Source organism: Xiphophorus maculatus, chromosome 22 (genome assembly GCF_002775205.1).
Source record: "Xiphophorus maculatus strain JP 163 A chromosome 22, X_maculatus-5.0-male, whole genome shotgun sequence".
NCBI classification, from domain to species: Eukaryota; Metazoa; Chordata; class Actinopteri; order Cyprinodontiformes; family Poeciliidae; genus Xiphophorus; species Xiphophorus maculatus.
In genome coordinates, this window is record NC_036464.1 from 2,326,158 (window position 1) to 2,341,791 (window position 15,634).

Below are 15,634 nucleotides of genomic sequence, written 5' to 3' on the forward strand. Positions count from 1 at the left end.
AAATTTAACGTTCAAATCTGAGGGGCTCAAACTTAGTAAATTAATGACTTGAGCTGAAAAAACCCAAAATCCTGGAATATTAAACCCAAAGAAATGCAGAATCAGTGAGTAACTTCTTACATTTACTCAGTTACTTTTACTTGAGTAACATTTTTTTTTTTATTTATTTTTAAAATTTATTTTTTACTACGTCGTATGTTTTGCTTCACTTGAGTAATTTCATTATGAAGTATTTTTACTCTTAGTTGAATAAAGTTTCTGTATTTTTTTACCCACTGAATGAAGAAAAAACATGTTTCAACCAAAAATTCACCAGACACCTGCAGTTTCTGTTGAAGTTTTATAAGTTTTTATTGAAAGAAACTGATTTGGAAACTTTTTATTTTGCCTGATTTTATATTTGCTAAAATTTACTCTAAATTTTATATTTTATTCCATCTAATGATGTAAATTTTAAATATTAAATGATTGATAATTTGATCAGTTACTTAATACTTTTTACCAAAAACCTTTTTTGGACAGATAAAAAAAGTAAAAACATGTTGAGTGTAATTTTTTGGTTCCCTGCTTCTGCTGATGTGTCTCATGGATCTGTGTATTTTTACAGATTTGTTAAATTTAATTTGTATTTTTACAGATTTGTTTAATTTAATTTGTATTTTTACAGATTTGTTTCATTTAATTTGTATTTTTACAGATTTGTTTAATTTAATTTGTATTTTTACAGATTTGTTTCATTTGTATTTTCACAGATTTGTGTAATATTTCCTCTCTGGTTCCCATGCACCCGCCCTCAGCTGACCAGTCACTGACCTGAGCGGCCAGTGACACCGCAGTGAACTCTGGGAAGAAACATCGCCAAGTTCACAGCAGCTGAGTGTTCATCAGATAAAGACCTTGGCAGAGCTACGGGGCCCCACAGAGGACATAAATAGGCCAGACTGTGTGTGTCCCATTAATTTTCTGCCACATAGCTTCAAACTATTCTCTGCCGGTCAATTAGGGCGGTCAGGTGGAGGCTGGAGACGCTCGGTGATCTTAACGAGACCCTCGGTCTTTAACTCAGAGGAGACCCTCCCCCTCCACAGAGACCTCACTGTCAGGTAAATACAACACAGATTATATATTTCATTATAAAGTGAGGAAAATAAGGAGATTTCAAAATAAAAGACACTGCCAACAACATGGAAATGATACTTTGTTCAGTTCTGTTAAAGTAAAACATTTCACAAGAGTCATAACATGCAACTTTTCTCTCTTTCCTGGGTGGTTATAATGTTTTGGCTGATAACTAAACATCGGGATTTATTTTCTACTTTAATGTCCAAATCTTTGTCTTCTTTAGGAAAGAGAACAACAAAGATTTTCACAAATCATTTCTAAAGTGAAAGAAGCGTCTTTGAGGGGTAAATTTAAGTCAAGACAAGTTTGTGAGTAAACAGTAAAGATTTTCAAAGTTAAGTTAACATGATGAATGAGGCTGTGGTAAGTAAAGAAAAGAGTACTGAGTGGAACGGGAAGTTTATTTTGACGTTTCCAGCAGGAAGTGTTGCAGCTAGCTTAGCAGTGAGAGAATGTCAGAAGTTAGTTACATTTATTTAGTTTCCTAAATGAGCCAAAGTCATTTAATTCAACGTTAATCTGGAGAGATAATCAATCAATCAAATTTTATTTATAGCACATTTCAGCAGCAAGACATTTCAAAGTGCTTTACATCACATCAAACACAGAAACACAAAGCAACATAGAATCAATAATCAAAACGCAGCGTTAAGTCAAGGTCCATCAATAAATTTGTAATTGATTACATTTCAAATATAATCCTAACCAGGTGGGTTTTTAGTGGAGATTTAAAAGAAGTCAGTGTTTCAGCTGTTTTACAGTTTTCTGGAAGTTTGTTCCAGATTTGTGGTGCATAGATGCTGAAAGCTGCTTCTCCTCGTTTGGTTCTGGTTCTGGGGATGCAGAGCAGAACCAGAACTGGAACCTGAGAGGTCTGGAAGGTTGATACAACAACAGCAGATCTTTAATGTATTGTGGTTCTAAGCCGTTCAGTGATTTATAAACTAACAACAGTATTTTAAAGTCTATTCTTTGAGCTACAGGGAGCCAGTGGAGGGACTTTAAAACTGGTGTTATGTTCTCTATCTTCCTGGTTTTAGTCAGAACGCCAGCAGCAGCATCTGGATCAGCTGGAGCTGTTTGATTGATTTGTTGGACAGACCTGTGAAGACGCTGTTGCAATAATCAATACGACTGAAGATGAAGGCATGGATGAGTTTCTCTAGATCTGGCTGAGACATTAGTCCTTTAATCCTGGAAATGTTCTTCAGGTGATAGAAGGCCGACTTTGTGACTGTCTTTATGTGGCTCTGGAGGTTCAGGTCAGAGTCCATCACTACTCCCAGGTTTCGGGCTGATCGCTGGTTTTCAGTTGTAATAACTGAAGCTGTGCATTGACTCTAGATCTATGACTCTAGATCTATAACTCTAGATCTATAACTCTAGATCTATAGCTATAGATCTATGACTCTAGATCTATAACTCTAGATCTATAACTCTAGATCTATGACTTTAGATCTATAACTCTAGATCTATAACTCTAGATCTATGACTTTAGATCTATAACTCTAGATCTATAGCTCTAGATCTATGACTTTAGATCTATAACTCTAGATCTATGGCTCTAGATCTATAACTCTAGATCTATAACTCTAGATCTATAGCTCTAGATCTATAACTCTAGATCTATAGCTCTAGATCTATAACTCTAGATCGTTCCTCTTTAGGTCCAAAAATAATAACTTCAGTTTTGTTTCTGTTCAGCTGGAGAAAGTTTTGGCACATCCACACATTTATCTGTTCTAAGCACCTGTTCAGTGATTGGATGGGGTCATAGGTCACCTGGTGACATCATAATGTAGAGCTGTGTGTCATCTGCATAGTTATGGTAGTTAATATTATTTCCTGTTATAACCTGAGCTAGTGGGAGCATATAAATATTGAATAAGAGGGGTCCTAGGATTGAACCTTGGGGTACCCCACATGTGACCTTTGACCTCTTTGATGAGAAGTTTCCAATTGAAACAAAGAAATCCCTGTTCTTTATGTAGGATTCAAACCAGTTGAGTTCTGGACCGGAGAGTCCGACCCAACTCTCCAGTCGATTCAGTAATATTTCATGGTCAACAGTGTCAAAAGCTGCAATAATTATTCATGTGGTCATTTTTATAAAGCTATAGTTCATACGAACAGATTGGGAGCCATTAACATCCCATAATAATCCACCAATGTCACTGGCTAATAATCAGTGTCATCCTGTTACAGTAAAACATTCAGCAGCTGCAATCTAACTCAACAACATCTAACTTTCATTTCCCATTACATCAGATAAACATTGTTACTAAGACTTGAGTCCAAGTCAAGTTTCAAGTCCAAGTCAAGTTTCAAGTCCAAGTCAAGTTTCAAGTCCAAGTCAAGTTTCAAGTCCAAGTCAAGTTTCAAGTCCAAGTCAAGTTTCAAGTCCAAGTCAAATCTGAAACTTATTTTTGCCACAAAAATCTCAAACTTCAGTCTTTGTTAAATGCTTCCTCACAAAACATTTATTTTCAGTTCTAGCAAGCTAACAAGACAGCTTTATGAAATATTACTTTGCAATGAAATATGTATTCATATATCCATTAACAAAAACACAACAGAAACATAAATGTATTTATTTTTTCAAATATTGTGAGAAACCCAGTCTTTCCTGCAGGTTTCAGTCTGAAACCTTGGCTCCATATGTCTCTTATTTTATGAAAATATGTTGGCTAGAACCTAAAAATACTAGGTACAATATTTTAGGACTATGCGATCTCCTATTTCCTCACAATGTTTCATATTTTTATCCAGAAAAATGTTTTTTTTATTCATTAATCATTCTGATCAACCAGCATTTTAGATCCCAACGTTTTACTAAAAATGAACAAACTATTCAGTCACTCATGACTTTGTCAGTCGTCTGTTTCCAAAATATCTTTGACATGATTTGTTCAGCATAATTTTTAAAAATATTTGGTCAGAAAATGTTCATCTGCAAAAGAGTTTGTTTATTTTTATTAAAACGCAAAACCATAATCTGTTTACTTCAGGACTCTCACCATCTGTTTGCTTGAAGTCTATTAAAAGAATACTTACTTTTAATCAAACAAAGGTAATGTTATTATTTCCTCATATTTAAAAATAAATGTATTCTCAGCTTGTAAAGTTTCTGAGCCGTTGTGGTAAAGTTGAGGCTTTGGCAGAAAATGAGAAACGAGTTTAACCACATCATCATTGCTGTCATGTTGAAGGTTTCTACTGCAATCCAGCTGCTGCTTTGTTTCTTCTTCCCAAAGATTATCTTCATTATCTTCCATATTTAGTTTGTTTTGAACTGATTCTAGGGAACTGAGCTCATTTTGTGGGTTTACACATCAGTTTAAGCCTGTGAAAGAAACTGGTTTCTTCTCAATAAGAGGTTACAATAACTTCAATAACTTGGCACCTTAAGACCATAATTACTGCATAATTGCGGTTTTAATCAGTTTTGGGATCAGCTAATATCCAGCATCCCTCGGATTCTGGCTACTGCTGAGCAGGAACTGGAGCAGCGCCTGGGTGTGAGTAAAATCAGCCCCTCAGGTGACGGGAAGGGAGTTTCCAGAAGTTTTCAACTCCCTGACAGGCGCTTCCGAGGTGGCAACAGTCGGTGTTATGAAACCAGTTTAACGCCATCAAATTAGTACAAATAGCTGCTGGGAACTCCTTGTTCCAGTGAGAATATTTAGAAACACCTGCTCAAAGTTCAGCAGGCCCAGTTAATCTGTGCTTCCAGTAATAAGTTTTAGACGAGGAAATGAATGTTTTAGTGTCTGAGGGAGGGAACACGGAGCGTTTTTTACAGCATCACATTAAATAAGACCATTAAGAGACTCCACTAACTCAGTGTTTTAGTTCTGTGCATTTTACATATTTTTACCACTGAAAGTTTGTGTTGACCTTGTTCCTCAACTTGTGTGTTAATGCATGAAACTACAGAAAGATAAAATTTTAGAAATGTGTTGTGCAGAAATGAAACTTACCTGGTTTCTGAATGTTGCACTTCTTTTCCAAAAATGTACTTTTAAAAATTGTTTTAAAGCTTTCTTTGAAAGTGAGTGTAGAAACGTACATTTGACAGAAAGGCCACCGGACTTCCTTTTTTGTTTAAAGCGATTGATGAGCTCTAAATCCCCAACGCACGACGAGAACTGAACAATTCTTCAGGAGGAAGAAATGTCTTCAAGAAACCAGAAAGAAGTTAGAATTGCCTTGCGTTGGGTCACACTGTAAGCTGCACAGCGGCTTCAATTCTGTGGATTCACCACCGCATTGAAAACATGTTGGGTGGGTGTAAACATGAGGAAATGAAAAGGATTTTGTGCAGCATCAAGTAGCATCTCAGTATGTGTTGCTTTAGATGTGATCCTGTGAATAGGGATCATTTACTGGGATCAGAGGTGTGGAGTTCAGGACGAGGTGCGTTTAGTTTACTGTGGCGTCACCTTCACTTTGTTTATTTCATATTCCTGGGAATAAAACTTCAGTGCTCTGTGCGCCCCCAAGTGGTCAGATATTTATGAGCAGAATTAATCAGTAAGTCATGACATAACTTTGAGTTTCAAGCATCCAGCATGCTGAGGTGAGGGAAGTCTCTGAGTAGCTTAACGAGAAGTTAGTATTTAGCTACTAGTGGTAGACACGTCTTGGTTTTTGTTGAATTTACCCAGAATGTCCTGTTCTGTAGTCCATTTCCTTGCTTTTGGAGCGGTATCCAGTCCACTTGGTGTTCACATATGCATTCTAACCGCACCAGAGTTCACTTCAACCAAACTGATGCTGAGATTTATAATACCAGAGTTTGATTTTTTTGGTCGGTTACGCTTCCACATCTCCTCAAACGAACCGGACATTCTAGGCAAACGGACTGGATCAAAACGGACTAAACGGTTTTGTTCTGAATGCATCTTTAAAGGAGACGCCAAGTCAATCAAATTCATCTCTGCAGAGGCCTGGCAACAAGACATTTGTATGATTTAGGTTTGATGTACAAGAGTTGCATCTATACTTAACATGATAGATGCTCTAGTAAACCGGACCTGACCCAGCCCGACCCGACCCGACCCGACCCTGCCTGGTGTATTCTCAAGATAAATAAAAACTCCCAGAACTTTGTTTGGTATCTTCTAATTTAAATCTGATAGCCTCAGTGAACAACCAGGACAACAGTATATACAGACTCCTTAAAGTGGAGAAAGTGCTATCTTCTTCCATAAACCTATCTGTAGCTAACATTTCACAGCGCCGCTAGCATGCTAACGGTCCTCCAACGATAACAACATCAGAACCAACAGACTAAGTACAAAGATCCTAAAGGAGAAAACAGGCTTACATTACAGGTTAGTGTCTCTACAGCAGATGAGGCCCATCTGCGTTTAAATACAGCTTATTCAGAACACTACTTCATTTAAAGCACACACAGAAACAGATCTATGAAACATCCATATAAAAAAGAAGAGAACATTTTGAATGTACACGTTTTCTGAAGTTTCGTTTCTGACTCCAGCAGCAGCTTCCAGAGCTGAAGCGCCTCCTGAATCTGGAGAATGTCTCTAAAAACTGCAGTTTTTCTGAACCTTTCAGGCTCTGATGAGAACTGACTCCTGTTCAGATCTGATCCTCCAGATCCAACACCTGCACATCGAACCAGATGAAGCAGAAGAAGAAAACTCACCCAAAACCAGAACCGAGCTAAAGTCTGAGGTTAAATACTCTGAAGGTTCAGATGACCTGGTTCACAGTGATGTAGAAGTTAGAGAAGCAGCAGAACTTCTGCTCTGATGGCTTTTTTTGATATGAAATAACTTAAATCTCATTTACAGACAGTAGAAAGGGAACAAGACGGAGAGATCTGTTCGTTTCTGTACAGCTCTGAACAGAAACCTTAGCTTATGTGCTTTCAGTCCAACGAAGCGACGTCTGCCGGATAAAGGCGACATAAATAAATTAAGATGCATTTAGAGATGATGATGATGCTGAAGTGCTGCAGGATGGCCTGGCTGGTGAGGTTCTGATCCTTTGCTCAGTTTGTAGTGTAAAGTCTCAGTTCTGTTGCGTCTACAGCGGGTTGCTGTAGGAGAATCGTACGTGCAACCCGTTCACCGGGTGCACGATCGGTACCGTTTGCATTTTGGGGAACTCCTCTGAAGCAAGGGTCCATTTGCACGTCCCGATCAGCTCCACGGCCAGAGTCTTCAGGATGATGTGCGCCAGCTCCTTCCCGACGCAGCTGCGCACGCCGCCGCCGAACGGAACGTAGCTGAACCGAGACGAGCGCCACTCGTCCCGCTCTGGGCCGAACCGCTCCGGATCGAACTGCTCCGGACTCTGGAAGACCGCCGCCGTCTCATGGGTGTCCCGGATGCTGTACATCACACTCCAGCCTTTAGGGATCTGGTAACCCTGTGGTAGAAACAGAACCAGCCGTTAAAACGGAGACTAAACGTGTTCAGTCTGTGTTCTGGGAGTTTTGGACCTTTTGGAACAAACTGAGATGTGAAAGATGAACTTCTTCATTTAATCAGTTCTTGTTTTTCTGGATCTCTGAGGACCATCATTGGTTAACAGAACCATTTAAATCTGCAAAGAGGAAAATCAGGGCTGATCTTCATGGACTTGTGCAGGTCTGAGGGTGAAATATGGTTTTTAAACCAGACTTGATCTCATTATTGATGAAGGGAAAGGAATTATTTAATGATTGTTTGTTGGTTTGTAGTTTGATTTGCTGCATTTATTAACCATTATAGAGGCTTTTCACCATTTCATGATCTATTAAATCAGGATTACATCAACCTGTTCAGGGACTGCAGGGAGAATTTAGCTTTTTGTTGCTCTAACCTGGAACCACACATCTCTACTTTCAAAAGGTTCATGAAATGTTACATATTATATAAACACGCCAACTTAAGAAAACTCTTGTTTTTGATTAAAAGTTTTGCCGTTAGGATGACGTAATATTTTTGGTCATAGCAAAATTATTTTATTTCCTAAAAAAGAGATGGAAACACTTTTTTTAGTCACGAGTCACATGATCAACAACCAGCTGTTACCACTGGCAGAAACCATGAAGAAGACAGGAAGTAGTTTATGATGTAGCATGTTGTTAATGACTCACCATGTAAACAAACTTATTCACATAATATTTTAAATGTTTCATATTTAATGGAAGCACCGTGTTTGTGAAACTGTGTTTTTCCGACATTAGCAGAACCATGAGAGTTTTTCACATGTTTGTAATGGAAACGCAGCCAGTGAGAGAACCAGTGAGAGAACCAGTGAGAGAACCAGTGAGAGAACCAGTGAGAAAGTGTAAACCAGTCAGAACCTTCTGGTGACCCAGAGGTAAATCTAACTGGGTCTGAAGTTCTTTATGTTGAAAATTCAACCACCTTTTCCAGTTTGGAGACAAATTCAAAGCTAATAATATAACGAGAATTTGACTTAAAAGTAGAAAACAAGAATTTTTTATGTGAAATGTGATAAGAAGTGGATTATTCTCAGTCTGTCACACAGAGCTGCATTAAAATACTAATAATAATAATATGCTTTGCTGCTTCCATTGAAGGTTTAGTTACTTTAATTATCCGACACTGAACAACAGAATGAACCTTTATTATCCTCTCTAACCTTCAGATCGGAGATTTCTCAGCCAAATCTCTGAGATTTCAGCAGCTCAGCTGCTTCTCAGCCTCTCGGCTTTATTACTGCAGGAAAAGGTGCAGAAATGACAATTATCCTTTTGGCAATGGGGCAGAAAATTGGGGGCATGTTGAGGTCAAGGAGAGGGGATGTAAGGACTGAGGAGAACTCTAATCTAATCTAATCTCTAATCCTGCATGAAAAACTCAGCAGGTGGAGCAACAAAAGGCAAGATTCAGTCTAGAACCAGGATTTCTATGAGAGCTCGCTTTAAGAGAAAAAAAGGAAAATTGATTGATTGGTTGGAAAAATTAGACTGAGGCAGATTTAATCTTCACATCTGAATAAAATTGTAATGCAACCAAAATAAAGTGGCAGATTTATATGAGAGGAATTAATTTCTTTTTTTTTATCTAATTGTACAACTAAGAAGAAAATTTGGATCGCAAAGCTTTAGCTACACTAAATGTTTTCATTGGAAAACAATGGAGTTTAAAAAAATAATTTAACTCATAAATTAAAACAACTTTTAAAATGGGGAATAATTTAGTCTTTTCTTCATTTTGGTCTCTTTAAGTGGAAACGACTGCAGTCAGAGAGGAATCAGAGCAGAGCTTCGTGTCTCTGTGGCTGTGGGTGAAACGAAGCCTTGCATCGGTGCAGAAGGTTTAAAAACAAGTAACAGTTATCTAGAAATCACATCTGAGATCAGTCCTGCAATAAACGGATCCGGTTCTGCAAAGACAGATTCTTGATCTTTGAGTCAGAGGAAAAGGAAGATTCAGGTCAGTTTTTGCCAGGATGCCAACCTTCCTCATGGCTTTACGTTTTCCTCCTGATCCTTCCTGATATGGTTTTAATGATCTCAGTCAGCAGCTCTCCTGACTTCCTGAAGGTCTTTCATCAAATCTTCAAACCGTTTCTTTGGACTTTGTCTGTTTTGAAGCTTAATGAACGTTAAACTGAGTGTTTTTCTTATGGAGGGTTGCTAACTGTTGGTTCTAAATGGATCCAGAAAGAAGAATCTGGAGATCCTTCCACTGAACTGACTTACGTCTAGTTCGAAGGTCTGCAGGGCGGTCCGGTATCCCCCGGAGACCGGCGGCAGGAAGCGGAGCACCTCCTTCACCACACAGTCGATGTAGCGGAGCTGGCTGAGCTTCTCCAGACTCAGGTACGGGACATGAGGCCGAGGAGAGCCGCCGTCCGGCCGACCGCTCAGCAGGCGGGTCGTCTCCGTCTCTGCGGCCTCCGGCTCGTTCTCCACCTCGCCGCCGGCCGGGTCACAGCTCCGCTCCGGCTGAAATCCCAGACCCTCGGCCTCCAGCTCCTCTCTGGCCTTGTCCACCACGGCCGGGTGGCGCAGCAGCTGCAGAACCAGGGAGGTGGAGGCGCTGGCTGTGGTGGAGTGGGCAGCGAAGATCAGCTCCACGGCCGTTTCCTGGAAGAAAAGGATTGAATTTGGAGTTTAAATCATCATGACTGAGGAATCTCAGTTTCTGAGGCTGCGTCCACACAGATCAGATCAGTCGTCTGTCATCTCCTACTACTAAACCACAACCAAGCTGATCCAGAGCGCTACACCAATTATCCTGCAGATTCTGCCACAATCAGTACATCACCACGGCAACAGGTGTGAGTTTCCTCCATTTTTCCTCAGCTTTACTTCCTAATTGGTGAGTTAGTTAACCAGGTTCCCTTCCCTCTGAACCCTCCAGATGAAGCTCAGCCTTAAACCTGGTTAAACTCCATGTCTCCTCTAGCGCCGCAGTCCAGCCTGATCTTCCTGGTACCTTGAGCTCCTGGATGCTGAGCTCCTGGCCTTGCTCCTTGGCACCGGACAGCATGAGGTCGAAGGCGTCCTGGTAGTCGTCGTCCAGCTGCTGCCGCTCCATCTTCTCCTCGATGATTTTCGCCATGTTGGCGTGAAGGATTTCTCTGGCCTTGATGCCCTGCAGAGAGAAGTCCATCAGAACCCGCCCGGTTCCCAGGAACGTCGGGGTGCGGCCGAGGTTCGGTACCTTGCGCAGGCCGCTGAACGGCGTGTCGATGGGGAGCGAGAACAGGTTGTTCATGAGCTGCTCGAAGGTCTTGGCCAGGTAGACGATCCGCTCCTCCTCCATCTGCAGGCCCAGCAGAACCCGCACGGCGATGCGGAACGTCAGCGACTTGGCCGCGCCGTACACGTCGATGGACCCCGGCTCAGAGACCCACTTGGCGATCTCCGCCTTGATGACGTCCTGCAGACGCGGCAGGTAGGACTCCAGCGCCCCCCGGCTGAACACCTTGGCCAGGATCTAAACACCGAGAGGGGTCAAAGTTCAGCTGGATATTTTGTAATGTTTGTAATGTGTGTATGAGCAATATGGCTAAAAAACACATCACAATATAATCAGTCAATATTGATAATTATCGATTAGATTTTTGTTTAAATATCTCAAACATGACGTTTCCTGTTTTATCCAAAGTTTTTATTTCACGTCGTTTTTCTGTTTTTAAGCAGTTCTGAGTCAAAATGTCGAAACCTTAAACTGCTGCTGCGTAAGTTAATAAGTAGGCTGTTGCTAGGTAACCAAAGTTGGGGGAACTTGGAGCTGCTTGTTCCCCAGCAGGTTGTTGCTAGGTAACCGAAGAGTGAGTGAGTCAGTTGATGTCACCAACTTAGCTTAGCTGACAACGAGAGGTTTAGTCTTTCCTCTGCCTACATCCCCCACAATGCAGTGCGGTTCAGTGAAATATTTTAATATTCTATCAGACGTATTATCTGTTCATATTGTTTCATGTACTTACTGTGGTATATATTATTGATTTATTATCCAGCTCCAGATTTTAGGCTTTAAAATACCAGATTTCTGCTTTTCTCAGTTTGACATTATTTCTAAATCTTCTATTTCTAATACTTACTTTTCTCTTCAGTAACTTAGGCTACTTTTTCCTTTCAGTAAAAATATGTGAAAGTATTTCTATTTTTACTGGAGTACAATAGTTTTTTGCATATCTACCCGTCTGTCCGACTGACTCAGCAGGTTCACTGAACTCGCTGTCTTTGGAATTATTTTTTGGTTAATAATATTTAATTAAAAGGCTAAAAACAAAAAATTAGCTTATTTATCATAAGTATGATAATAAGGATATAAAGTTGCCCCCCAGGCTGCCCGTAGGTCCGGCCCTGCGCCGATGCCTCACCTTCCTCTTCCTCCGGTGGATGTCTCCCACAGAGTTGACGAGTGTGTTTGGCCCCAGGATGATGCGCGTGCTCTGGGGCCACTGGGTGCACACCAGGTTGTGCTCCCCCAGCAGGATCTTGCGGATGTTTTCGGCACCCGTCACCCGGATGAGGGGCTTCCCCAGCAGGTGGGTCTTAAACACGTTGCCATGGCGTTCCCGCCGAGAGATGTGGAAGTTGGAGCCCTGCAGTGGGAAACAGGACAAAGGAAAAATACCTCAGAAAACTAAAAAAGAATTGATCTTGTTTGTGTTTGGACTTTTAGCTGCAGTTATTTTCCGTTTTGTTGAGTTATTGCTATCGTTTGTGTTTTGGGTTTGTTAGAGGAAACTGTTCAGGTTTCCTTTCCTCTTCCCTTCTTTTTGTTTTTCTCTCTTCCCTCAGCTGACCTTTGGCTCCCCATCCCAGCTGATTTTTACTTCTTTGGTTGCTTCTGCCTGCTCCCCTCCAGCTGCAGAAAAATAATCCTTACTGAGTGTTTTGTGTAAATAACTTAGTTTTGTGTTTTTTAAATGTTCTAAGTAAAATAATCTGTCAGTGGAACTAGAACGTTTTTAATCAACAATAATAAATTATTGGCGTAAAACAAACTTTTATTTCTTGCTGAAAAGTTACTGGAATATTTGCTCTAGAAACTGGACCAGGTATTTCTCAGTATTTCTCAGTACTTTGTGTTTTTGCCATTTGCTCCCTCAGTGTTTAAGCTCCTCTCTCTCTTCCTCTTCTTGCCAGATCTTCCTCTCTGCTCCTCTTATCCTGAAGCTCTGGACTCTTCAGCTCAGCTTACAGGTTTTCTGCTGATCTTGAATGAAAACGTTCTGGTTTCAGAGGTTTTGTTGCACCTCTGAAGGCCCACAGCCTCACAGATCCTCCGCCGTGTTCAGACATGTCTGCATCACTTATTACAAACCCTAAAATAACCCGTCTGACCAGAGACCCTGTTCTGTTTAATCAGCTCCACATGTTACATTTGAGACAGTAGGAGGGAAAATAATTTTTCCTGACATGTTTTCTAACCAGCTGGTTGCCATGGAGACCTGGTGACCCCAAAATGTCTCTGTTTTTTTCCTTCCAGCCTCTTCGATCTCAGGTCCAGATCTTTAATTATTCCTCTGACTGGTTGGAAAGTCTTGGATTGTAATTTTTATTTTCAGACTTTTTGAAGTATTTTTTGTTTGAAGGCCAAGAATAAACGAATCTCCATGGAAACTAAATGTTCCCAGATTTTCACATCAAGCTTTAACGCATGAATTAAAAAACTGATATTGATGGATGCATTCAATTTTTGACAATTATCTTTGTTTCTACTGCTGGATTAATGCATTAAATAAAATCTTGGATTCTCCTCAGACTCCGGATCTTTCAGTTCATCGGCATTAAAGTGAGAAAAGAACCGAAGCGACAGAAAAACAAGTGAAACTTGTCAGCGCTTCGCTTTGGTGCAGCTGGAAATTCAGGAGAAATTTAATGAAGGGAGAAAAAACTGGAAATATGAGAGTGACGCGTAAAGTGAGACTGGATCGGTTTCATTATCTGCGCAGAACGGAAGGAGGGATGGAGAGAGAGAAGAACCGAACCGAAAACTTCCAGTTCTTGCTGCCCAGAGACTGAAGTCAAGTCCGCACATGTTGCAGAGAAAACCTGGACAAGCAGCTTCCAGCGGCTCGAATGATGTTTAAATAAAGGCTGAGGTTCGACGCCCGGTTCTGGGCTTAGTGAAGGAGGTTCTGACCTGGAAGAGCCAGTGGAAGGTCTCTCCGACCAGCGGCCAGCCCATGGAGCCCCGCGGCAGCGGCAGGCTGCTGTCCGGGTCCTGGGTCAGGCTCCAGCGGAGGCTCCACAGCTGCCGGGTCAGAACCAGCAGCAGCAGCGCCGACAGCACCGAGGTGAGCGCGGTGGCCAGGGCCGACAGGGCCCCGAACTGGGCCAGGGGGAACATCTCCTCCGAGCGGGTCCACTTCCCAGCATCCACCTGCGGCAGCGCGGAGAGACGGAGTCCGGCGGCGGTTCGGAGCGGCTTTGTGTCCGCAGTCAGACTGGAGCTGGAAGGAAACAGAATCAGATCAGAAATTTAATGAGGGGAAAATAAAAAACGAAAGAAAAAGTTGATTTAAACTTTGTCTGAAATCAAGCTGCACATGTTGCTGAAAGTTTCCCGCTCAGAGGAAACTAGAGGAAATTATTCCGAGAAAATGTCATTAAATCCTCAGTTTGGTTCTGCTGCAGGTCCAATACAGAGGAACCTTTCTGATAAAAACACCCACCTGTGATGGACCGACCCTCCATCAGGACCTGTCAGCTATTCCAAACACTTTTACGGCTCTGCCTGCGCCGGCTTGTCCGTAACGCTGCGCGCCTTTATAGGTACAGTTTGGGGGCTCGGCCGCCCCCGCCCCCGGGCCCGGGCGGACCGGCCCGGGTTTATGGAGCAGCGCCAATAAATCCGCTTTAAAAGCTGCAACTGCTGCTGGCTGGGAGCCTCCTCAGACAAGCTCCTATTAAGTCCTAAAGAGTTCTGGCTGGTGTCGGGTTCTGATCCAAAGAGCTTACCTCCAACACGCGTTTCCTCCGCAGACCCAGATCCTCCTCAGATCCTCCTCAGATCCTCCTCAGATCCTCCTCAGATCCTCTGGTTCTCCTGCTGCGGCTCCAGCCTGGAGGTTCCTGCAGCGGCTTTATAGGCGCAGCGGCGCGGCGCAGCGCAGCGGTCCACCTTCAGCTGCTGACGTTGCTAGGAATGTTAAACAGGCTGTTCATTCAGAGAGAGAGAGAGAGAGGAGGGAAAACAGGAGCAGATCCGCAGCGTGCGTGTGCGCGCGAGAGGCTCAGGTAACCAATCAGCGCAGATCAGCTCTCAGTTTGCGCTGCGGCTTCTGAGATATCACACTGCGCAAAGTTTGCTGAACCTTAAAATAATTTCTTACTTTCTGAGTATAAATTCATTTATTTTATAATTTTATAGAATCGAACATTTTAATCCAGAAAAATCATCTGGATCTTTTTTTATCCAAAGTTTATTCTGAAATCACAATAAACTGTTTAATGTTTTCTACATTAAACTGTCGATCTCCACATTGTGATAATAATTCAGATAATAATAATGTTCATTATAATAATACTAATAAGGCTCTGATGTTAAGTTCCTCTGCAGCCAGTGAAGCCAGACCCGCCGCTGCTGCTCAGCTCCGATTCAAACTGATTTTTTAAAATTGGTTATTAAAATATTTTTATAGTAAATGTGAGACTTAATTCATATTTTCATTCGTTTCCTTTTAGTTTAAATGATTAAATTCCTGCATGCAGCGCAACATGACAAACTATACATATATATTTATTATTATTACATATATTTTAGTTTTTATTATTAACAATAAGCCGTTTTTTCCCTCCGTCCTGCTTGAACTCGGTAATAAACTTATTTTTCTCGCCACTCAAACATCTCAGGTTTCATCCAAAAGTTTCACATCAGTTTTTAACATGAACTGAATATCTCTGGAGATGGCTCCATATTTCTTATATGTAATAATTTATTTTAATTATTAGGATTTTTGAGCATCAGACCGGAACTGAAACGGTTTGAGATTTAAAGATTTCAAAGATGGTGTTTTTATCACATATTGATTTATTTTATATATATTCACATGAACAACA

General features: G+C 41.3%; 1 protein-coding gene across 2 annotated transcripts; it reads right to left on the bottom strand.

Moving 5' to 3' along the window:
• Positions 1-6,204: 6,204 nt before the first annotated feature.
• Positions 6,205-14,704, bottom strand: LOC102219328 (cytochrome P450 26C1). 2 transcript variants are annotated; one of them, XM_014471436.2, is made up of 7 exons: positions 14,534-14,704; positions 13,716-14,025; positions 11,944-12,168; positions 10,779-11,054; positions 10,551-10,709; positions 9,812-10,198; positions 6,205-7,521 (listed from the first exon to the last, which is right to left on the bottom strand). In XM_014471436.2, exons 2-7 carry the CDS (start codon positions 13,920-13,922, stop codon positions 7,177-7,179), a joined length of 1,599 nt encoding a protein of 532 aa, XP_014326922.1. In that variant the 5' UTR covers positions 13,923-14,025; positions 14,534-14,704; the 3' UTR covers positions 6,205-7,176. The 2 variants fall into 2 exon arrangements, with proteins under 2 accessions (XP_014326922.1, XP_023182784.1); XM_023327016.1 differs by lacking the exon at positions 14,534-14,704 and adding an exon at positions 14,248-14,335.
• Between the last annotated feature and the right edge of the window lie 930 nt (positions 14,705-15,634).